At 33.4% G+C, this 11,252-nt stretch overlaps 1 protein-coding gene across 1 annotated transcript; it reads right to left on the bottom strand.

Moving 5' to 3' along the window:
* Positions 1-886: 886 nt before the first annotated feature.
* LOC132730651 (uncharacterized) lies at positions 887-7,726 on the bottom strand (the record flags this gene model as incomplete). Its single annotated transcript, XM_060716625.1, is given in 4 exon segments — positions 887-973; positions 1,325-1,449; positions 4,462-4,532; positions 7,226-7,726. Coding segments are annotated over 4 exon segments (369 nt in total), but the record flags the coding sequence as incomplete, so codon positions are not given.
* Positions 7,727-11,252: the final 3,526 nt, after the last annotated feature.

Below are 11,252 nucleotides of genomic sequence, written 5' to 3'. Positions count from 1 at the left end.
AATACCTTCATTAATTATGATATTAATATTATGGCATTGTTCACGTGTTTAACATGACAGCACACATTGTAATATATCAGATATCAGATTATAGAATGCATAGAAAATTACAATGAATATACACTCTTAAATCTCAAGTCTGAATATTATACCTTCTTTTGATACTTATTTCATATTTAGACTTATACGGAGAACGTTTATGACCTTGGTTTTACCATATCAAATTATAAGTGTTACTTTTTGTGCATACTTATATGTTAGAATAAGTCATAATAGTTTAATTTGTGTAAAGAGTAACTAAACGCTTTCAAACTTGAAAATGGTCCGAGGTTATAAAGAAATTGCATAGGCCCAAACGGAGATCTCAGGTATTTAATTATTCAAATATTGGTCTTAAATAAACACAAACCAATAGAAATCCTGAGATTTTAGACAATCGTCAGATACCCATGGTTGATTAACATGAAATCAATAAACTGTAAATGAGCCGCGTCACGACAAAACCAACATAGAAACCAAATAGAAACCAAAATAGAAACCAAATTTAATTTCGTTTGCGACCAGCATGGATCCAGACCAGCCTGCGCTTACGCGCAGTCTGATCAGGATCCATGCTGTTCGCTATCAGTTTCTTTACTTGTTATAGGGTCTGTAAGCGAACAGCATGGATCCTGATCAGACTGCCCGGATGCGCAGGCTGGTCTGGATCCATGCTGTTCGCATACCCATTATGTTGGTTTTGTCATGACGCGGCTCAAATGTAAATGGTTTGGCCGTGAGTATCCGACGTTGTCGAGTCAGAACAAAGTTTTATAATCTCAAAGTGTGATCCCACGACACAAGTTTATTCAAATGCGGACAAAGATAATGTAAAAATAAAGAATACCTGTACGACTTGCCCATACAGTAACTTCTTGCCTTGCTGTCTCTTCTGTTCCAACTCATTATCTTCAGATTCCGCCTTCGCTGCATTCTTTAATAAATAAATGTCAAAATCAATCGTTTAGTTATTCAATTAGACAAATCAAACATAACGCAATAAAGCAATGTTGTTACCAAAATGTAGCGGAGTCAAGTTGATTTCTTGCGCCAACATTTGGATGATGTGGAGAAAAATATCTTGAAATACAGAAAATAGTGTGGAACTAAAAGTGTAACGTTGATAATAAAAAAGCTGTATATATATCAAAGCTTTTTTTAATTCAACAATTTTAGATAATGTATAAAAAAACAACTGTAAGACAATTCACAGAGCATAAGTGTGTAAGAAATTAAAGGTTTTTTTATTGAATCTTTAAGGGTATATGTTGTTAACTTCTGTTACCTCTGCTTGGTGATAACGTGCTCGCAGCGTGTAGTCATCCGGGCGTTCTTCAATCTTGGACTTAATTCCTCTGCTCTGCTTATTTAGTTTGTAACGATTGGCTACACATATCTCAAATGACAGCACTGAGAACATACAGAAAAACAAATATCTCAAATGACAGCACTAAGAACATAAAGAAAAGACATATCTCAAATGACAGCACTAAGAACATACAGAAAAAAACAACAAATATCTCACATGACATCATTGTGAAAATACAGACAAGATTTATCTCAAATAACAGCACTGTGAACATAAAAACGAGATATATCTCAAATGACAGCACTGTGAACATAAAGAAAAGATATATCTAAAATGACAGCACAGTGAACATACAGATAATATGTATCTCAAATGACAGCACTGTGAACATACATACACGATATATCCCAAATGACAGTATTGTGAACATATAGACATGATATATCCCAAATGACAGCATTGTGAACATATAGAAATGATATATCCCAAATGACAGCATTGTGAACACATAGACACGATATATTCAAAATGATAGCATTGTGAACATATAGACACGATATTTCCCAAATGACAACATTGTGAACATAAAGACACGATATATCCCAAATGACAGCACTGTGAACATATAGACACGATGTAACCCAAATGACAGCATAGTGAACATATAGACACGATATATTCAAAATGAGAGCATTGTGAACATAAAGACGCGATATATTCCAAATGAGAGCATTGTGAACATATAGACACTATATATCCCAAATGACAGCACTGTGAACAGATAGACACGATGTATCCCAAATGACAGCATTGTGAACATATAGACACGATATATCCCAAATGAGAGCATTGTGAACATAAAGACGCGATATATTCCAAATGAGAGCATTGTGAACATATAGACACTATATATCCCAAATGACAGCACTGTGAACAGATAGACACGATGTATCCAAAATGACAGCATTGTGAACATATAGACGCGATATATCCTAAATGACAGCATTGTGAACATATAGACGCGATATATCCCAAATGACAGCATTGTGAACATATAGACACGATATATCCCAAATGACAGCATTGTGAACATATAGACACGATATATCCCAAATGACAGCACTGTGAACATATAGACACGATATATCCCAAATGACAGCATTGTGAACATATAGACACGATATATCCCAAATGACAGCATTGTGACCATATATACGCGATATATCCCAAATGGCAGCATTGTTAACATATATACGCGATATATCCCAAATGACAGCATTGTGAACATATATACGCGATATATCCCAAATGACAGCATTGTGAACATATATACACGATATATCCCAAATGACAGCATTGTGAACATACAGACACGATATATCCCAAATGACAGCACTGTGAACATATAGACACGATATATCCCAAATGACAGCATTGTGAACATAAAGACGCAATATATTCCAAATGACAGCATTGTGAACATATAGACACGATATATCCTAAATGACAGCATTGTGAACATATAGACACGATATATCCCAAATGACAGCACTGTGAACATATAGACACGATATATCCCAAATGACAGCATTGTGAACATAAAGACGCAATATATTCCAAATGACAGCATTGTGAACATATAGACGCGATTTATCCTAAATGACAGCATTGTGAACATATAGACACTATATATCCCAAATGACAGCACTGTGAACATATAGACACGATGTATCCCAAATGACAGCATTGTGAACATATAGACGCGATTTATCCTAAATGACAGCATTGTGAGCATATAGACACTATATATCCCAAATGACAGCCTTGTGAACATATAGACACGATATATCCCAAATGACAGCATTGTGAACATATAGACACGATATATCCCAAATGACAGCACTGTGAACATATAGACACGATATATCCCAAATGAAAGCATTGTGAACATATAGACACGATATATCCCAAATGACAGCATTGTTAACATATATACGCGATATATCCCAAATGACAGCATTGTTAACATATATACGCGATATATCCCAAATGACAGCATTGTGAACATATATACACGATATATCCCAAATGACAGCATTGTGAACATATGGACACGATATATCCCAAATGAAAGTATTGTGAACATATAGACATGATCTATCTCAAATGACAGCATTGTGAACATATAGGCACGATCTATCCCAAAAACAGCACTGTGAACATATAGACACGATATATCCCAAATGACAGCATTGTGAACATATAGATGCGATATATTACAAATGACAGCATTGTGAACATATAGACACGATATATCCCAAATGACAGCATTGTGAACATACAGACAATATTTATTTTAAATGACGGGACTCTGAACATGCAGACACAATATATCTCAAATGACAGCATGCATAGTGAACATGTAAATAATGTATATCTGAAATGACAGCACTCTGACATATAGACAATATATATATCTCAAATTAGATTAATGTGATCAAATTATAATACATATAACGCAATATTTCTTGAACGATCAGTTTTGGAGAAATCACTATGTATACAAATAAAATGATCAAATGATCAAAAGATATGCAGTATTAGATAAACACATATGAACACATATAAAAATATCACGAATAACAGCAATATGACATTTAGTGTCTTAAATGATAGTCGGTTGGATATACATTTATGTACAAATAGAATATAATTAATGATTACACTGAACACACATATCAGGGACTTTTGTACTGTGAAGGTTTATCTATAATTATCTCAATTAGTACAAAACAATCCCACTTTTATTTGGAATGCAATCAAGCAAGGCATCCAAGTACATAATACTTTTGATTGAAACAAAGAACAAGATCAGTTTAAATTTGTTGAAAGGAGTTATTATATGGAACATCAAGAGTTTACATTGTTGACATGGAACCTGTCATTTCTCAAAAACGTGAGTGCATATTGGGTTCAATGCTAGTTTTTGACGTGAAGACTACATATTTTATAAACCAAATAATGTAAAGTCTTCACGGGCATTTTTATCAGGTGTTGATATATGTAAGTGTTATAATACAAAAATGTTTCAAATAGTTTTACATGCAACTTACGATTTTGGTCCTTTACATCTGGTTTCCGCTTATCTTGCTTGGATCCAACAGCAATCAAATTGTGCACAGAACTAAAATGTATAATATAAATATTAAAATTCTATAGAATTTTTTTAATTTGTTTTTTTCGAAATCATTTTACCCTCAATCTGATAGAAACGAAAGTGGTTAGTGGTTAACCTTTTCCATCAGTAAAAGTTACCCAGCTAGCCTACTGAACGTCGATTGTTCTGCCTAAGTGCGCGTTCGTGCCTGAAATAATTCGCGGAAGGGCATCTGGGATCTTCCTCGACCAGTAAAGCTGGAAACTCACCACCGTATGACCTAAACGGTGTTTTTGCGTCGGGGGAGGGGGGGGATGATCCTTAACAATGTGAATCTTATGCTGGATATAGTCTCACAGCAACTTATAGACATATCAACAAATACTCATCTGAACTTATTACTATTTAAAAGGTATAAAGCTTTGTATTATGAAATATCTTCAACAGTAAAATTTTATTGGTTCAATTATCTATCTAAAAGATTATCGATCGTAAAGAGTTGTAACATAGAATGTCTCTGTTATTTAACATACATTGTACGTAAACAGAACAAAATTTCCACCAGGCATATAATAATTTCTTTCATTGTTGATTAATGCTCTGGAATCCGAGATAAAATGAAATGAAATAATAGACGGAAATATATAGAGAATATTGAATGAGTGTAGGTTTAATCTTGAATTTATTGAACGTGTTGAAAAACATTATATTAGGTAAGCCTCTGGGGAGCATAATATTATTTTATTTCAAGAGTTCAATAAATAGAGGATACTGAATGAGAATAAATTCAATATTGAATTTATTGAACGAGTTGAATAAAGTTATAGTATGCGATCCTCTGGCGAGCATATATTATTTTATTCAACGATTTCAACAAATTCAGTATAGAATTTACACGAATATATAGAGGATATTTTTTGTCTGTGTGTAAGATGAAATTTTATTTCATCGATTGGGATTTAAAAACGGTATTCTCACGAGTGGCGTAGCCACGAGTGAGAATACTGTTTTTAAAGTTCACGAGATGAAATAAAATTACATCTTACACAACAAACAAACAAATTTTCTTTTTATTTTATGCTTAAAAACAAGTGAAAATGAAATTTCCATAATATTAACGTTAATATTAGAATCTGTTTTCCCCATTGAGAGCCCGATTTAATCGGAATTTCTCATTAAATACAAGTGTTGAGCTGAAAAATTAGTTCGACAATCAACGTTAAATGACGGTGATATTATTCATCTTATTAAAAAAACGTGAATGAGCGCTTGTTTTGATAATAAAAACAAACAATTCTTATAGGAGAAAAAGTCCAACTATCCATCCATATTTCCATTACTCACTGCGAATTTATATTAGACCTGGCTTTGTTAAATGTAAGCGGCAGCCATTTTTTAAAGTTGTATTTCACGGGAGGAAAATAATTATGTTTGATTCAGAGGGATATCATTTGGATTTGTTAGTCATACACCTTCTTAAAAGTAAAAAAAAAACTTATCTGAGGATTGAAACAGACAAAAAATAAGTGTTGACAGATGTGAAATCAAGGAAAAGCAAGGAAAATAGAAAACTTCTAAGGCTGGCTCAGGAACGCTGGATTGTTTACTTATTCTACGGGGATGGCTGTCATTGCTTTTTCAAGTTTTCATAAAGTATACGGAAAGTATTGCTCGTAGGATACTTTAATATGCCCAAATGTCATCAAGAGCAGTTTTGCATGTGGAAGGAATGTATTTTTCAGACTGTAAAAATGAAACAAAAAAATTTAGAGACGAAATTTGTTGATTGGAATTTGAATGAATAGAAGTAAGTTTTCTTCTTTTTATTACTTTTGACATTTAAGTTATTAATCATTTTGAGCTTTGCTTTTCTTTAGACAGCCTGACATTGTCAGAATTGTCAGCAAAAATAAAATTGAGGTACCACATGGGGAAAATCTTAAAAAAGTATTTTCGTCAATGAAATTATATTTTGATAATTTTTTACTGTGAAATTATCAAATACAATTTTCACGAATAAATCAGTAATCCACTGAAAAGCATAAAATAAAACATTCTATTTATCACATAGCCAAAATAAAGAGTGTTGAAAGTACAACATATATTTTTTCAATAACGCGCCTATAGCGTTACGCTAACATTTTGCGCGTCTTTACACTGTGTTGGAATAACGCAAATGACGTCACGTCAAAATATATGCGCAGCCGCGCAAGACCGTTTTTTTTACCGAGTCGCAAAATCGGCACGGGTATGTGATAAATCTTTATTCTATTCTTCTGTTCATATATAAAATAATTACTTTGTGTTTATGATAGAAATCAAAACAGTCTCTTATTTTCCATACTACCTTACTTCTATTTCTTACATCTACCCCTACCCTACCAAGCTCTTGGATTTATTAATTTACCTAATAATTTACTTAACTTGATGTCGTGTAATGCTTGGCGGCGTGGCTGAGTTGTTAACGCGTCAGGCTAGTTGAAATGACTACGTAGGTTCAAACCTTGTCAGGGGTAAGCTATTGATTCCTTGAGCAAGAAACTTTACATTCATTACTTACTATACTATTACTTTCAATAAGCTTATAGCTCCCAATACAATCGAACCAAAATAATTTTGTATAAACTAAGCAAGCATGCTTCCCAATTTCTTATGACCGGTAAATTAAGTTAATTGTTTACACAATTATATTATAGTATAAATAATCATTCAAACAATACCTGCTCTGTGACGAGAACACAAATCCGTAAGATTCCGCCGAATATAAACAAATTACATCACCTATATATAACGTATCGTCTGCCATTTCAAAAAACAAATCGCGTCATCTCGTTTTCACAAGTAAGAATATATAAAAGTTCTAAAATTTCAATCAAGCACTTCTTAATTCGCTTAAAAAATGTTTTGTTTTCACAACAATAAAAGAAACCTTGACAAAGGCATTATCACTTGTCTCTGTTTTTTAAACAATGTAAATTATTGCCATTGTGTAAACAATTAATGTCATTAATACATTGCGTTGGCACTTGATCAAAAAGAATTAACAAAATGAATACAGTAAAAAGTTTAATTCGTTTATCGCATATCTTTCAACAGACAATAACTTAAAGGATTCTTTTGTTTAAAACGCACATCGGTTCGACTACGGTGATTGTTTAACAGTAGTTTGTCCTCGCCTTTTTATTGTTTATTTATTTCTTTGTCGCCGTTAGTTTTCTTTGGCCAAGTGGCTTCGAGTCGCTCCCCATTCACTCATCTCCCTGTTTTGAAATCATGCATTCAGATATTGGTCATTAAGCTGAAATAATCTTAGATCCGGTAATATTTTTTTAACTTGAAATAAAATATTTGTAGGTATGATTTCAGATGCCGTTAAATGAAATAGGCGTTGACCCGTTCAGACCTGAGACACGTTTTTAACCTCTGTTTGGAAGCCACTAAGATGTATTTATAGGTCGTAATCGCTTAAAAAAGTTTCTAAGACCTTCGATTTTGTACTTTTATACCGAATATTTAATGCTTTAATAGGGCTATTGCGACACACAAATATAACTCGAAACAACTAAAACACGAAAAGTCGAAATAACGCAACCACGATGGTGGAAAATCGAAGATTCGATGATAAAAAGTCGAAAGTACGATGGTAAAAAACTAAGATGGTGAAAACTTGATATCATTTCGGGCTTTCACCATTGACATTCGACTTTTCAACGTCGTGGTTTTGTTCCTATGTTATTTCTAATTTTTCTCCATGGTACTTTCGAATTCTTATCTCCGTAACTTCGACTGTTCAGGATTGTAGTTTTTTACCTTTTCACGATCGTACTTTCAACTTTTCCTCATCAAGGTTTCGACTTTTTAACATAGTACCTTCGACTATAAACCATCGTAGTTTCGCCTTCCTGTCTACATGCGCACATAGACCTTAACAATAGATGACGCAAATATATCAAACAAGGATCCAATATCCTAAAACTAATAATATTCATGGATGTTATCATGATGTTGGCAAAAGGTTGGTAAAAATGCTAAATATCGGAACAACGAAACCACTTGACAACAAAAAACCACACACACACACACACACACACACACACACGCACACACACACACACACACACACAAAAAACACAAAAAATAACAAACAAAAACAATACAATTTATTAATCATCTGTAATATAGTATCGCATATTGCAATATTTCAAATGATTAAAATATATCATTTACGCCAAGATTTATAAAACATACCCAAATTTAACATCATATATTCAATCAAAAGTGTGGTGGATCATTAAATTAAAAATGCCTTCTGCATAACCTGATACCTGTGCAAGCATGGCGTTACAGTAGCTACACACAATTGTTTTGCTACTACCTCCACTTAATTTATTGGGCTGCAAATATCCATTAATGACGCAAAGAAGTATGTAGTTTTTTTTCTGGAAATATCATTAAAATACCTACACACTAATAATGCATGTGGCCCGACAAAGTAACCCATTCTCATTTTAACGTTGGTTCATTATAAACTTATAAACATATTTCAAAATATATAAAAATATATAAATAGGTTTTGCAAATGTCTCGTAAGTTATTAAAGGAAAGTGCTAAGACTTTTTTAAATGGCCACATGACTAAATAACATTTCCAGAGCCACCAATCGCTCCGGTGTTCGGGTTGATAGCTTCACATGGCCGTGTTGCGTGGTAGTAATATCCGGTCGTACACGTGACGATAGCAACTGTTCTATCTTTGTAACAGACGATATAGTACTCAGTTCCCTTGAGGGTCATAATACAAATATCATATCCAGACGTTAAAATCCCAACACTTGAGAGACATCAAACATATATCTTGGCTATATGTTGAAATCCCAACACTTAAGGGTCATTATACAAATATCTTGTCGTGACATTAAAATCACAACACTTGAGAGACATAATACATATATCTTGTCTATATGTTGGAATCCCAACACTTGAGAGACATAGTACATATATTTTGTGTATATATTTCAGTGTTTGAATTGAAATGTGCTTCGCAGAACTATCATTGGGGTAAAGTGGGAAAGACTAGTGAAGTGGTAAGTCTTCTTAGTTGTGGTGACTCAAGTTTTGTTGTGGATGACCAAACAAGATATGCTGAGATAAGGAAAGTGTACATAAATTGGCAATCCTTTATTCTAATTGCAATATTATTGCGCATTTATTTTACATGCATACAGTGGTACTAGCCTAATTAATTTGGCGTGAACGGTTTGACCAATTTTACAGACTTTTTTTCTTACTGTCAAACCGTTAAAGACATCGCCCGTCCAAAATTATCTCGGTGTCTCTTTGACAAATCTAAATAGTTGGACTAACAGTGGTTCTTGTATGTTAAAAGGCATTTTGCTAAAGTGTTGGTCCAAAAAAATTGTTTTGAAAAATTTCAACTGAAGAAATATGTTTAATTTTTGTGTCGCCTCTGGCGACATATCGGGATGACTTTCTCGACGATAGCTCAAGTACTTGCACATATTACACGGGCACTCCAGTTGAAGGATTTTCAGCCGAGTTATGGGCCTTGAATAGAAAATGTGTTTTGCCCTACTTGTGATTTTTGGTCTCCTGCTACACAGTAGCTGCAACATGTAATTGACTCTCATGAGGCGACACATGTCATCACTGATAGCCCTTGTGTTTAAATGAAAATTTGTACAAAGTGAATGGTTCTGTCCATTTTCAAAACAAAAGAATAAACATGTTACTTTAAATTCAATGCAGAAACCAGATTTTGAAACCTGTTATAATTAGTTTGGAGTATGTGCTTGACCCAAGAAGGCCTGAAGTTTATGATCTCTGCTTTGAGACGCTGTCAGACTAAACTGCCATCCTGACAACCTATTAGCTACTAGGACACCACTCCCACCTAAAACTGTAAACCAACTTTTTTAAAGGCATAACCTGTATAAAAGAACATGCTTTTATATCTCTCAAGGTCTTTCTATTGAGAGACCCTAATTGCCTGTATCTCTGTAAAATACATGTATTCAGTTATAAAGGTCTCCACTCAATCAAGTGTTTTTGAAATGACAGAACTAGAAACTAGAATTTTTTTTTTCCAAGATTTTTATACCTTTGATGGAGGTCTGTACTTATAACTTTTGTACAAAATTTCAAATCATTTGCTCACACAGTTTTGCCAGAGTAATCATATTTTCATTGTACAAAGTGACCTAAATGGACGGTGTTAAAACACTTTAAGTTTTAACCGAAAACTGGCAAGGAATTACACTAAATATTGATTTTCGATGTCTTTTTAATATCTTAATTTTTTTATATTTTTTCATTTCATGTACTGCAGTTGATTTTTTTCCTTCAAATTTGATGTATTTAGGCTTTTTTACCTTAGTTGATCTCACTTGATGCTTCTATCATCTATTATTTAATCAAATAATTATAAAGTATTACTTTCATGTTTTAGTTATGGATGGGAACACATCCAAATGCACCTTCATTAATTGTAGTCCAATGGAAGACTAGTAAAGCACTGAGTGAATGGGTGTCAGAAAATCCAGACAAGTTAAGCAACTCTGTCAAAGAAACATTTGCTGGTTCTCTCCCTTTTTTGTTAAAGGTTTTCTCGGTTGACAAATCACTGTCAATACAGGCACATCCAAATAAGGTAGGTGTGTTTTATAATGTATCTTTATTTACTGTAGCTTTCGGTGAGATATATTTTATATCATTTAGAATCATCTTACTT

Source organism: Ruditapes philippinarum, unplaced genomic scaffold, assembly GCF_026571515.1.
Source record: "Ruditapes philippinarum isolate M1 unplaced genomic scaffold, ASM2657151v2 ctg14517_1_1_1_1, whole genome shotgun sequence".
In the NCBI taxonomy this organism is placed as follows: Eukaryota; Metazoa; Mollusca; class Bivalvia; order Venerida; family Veneridae; genus Ruditapes; species Ruditapes philippinarum.
Note: the sequence above shows the minus strand (reverse complement) of the source record. Positions and strands in the feature narration are given on the sequence as shown.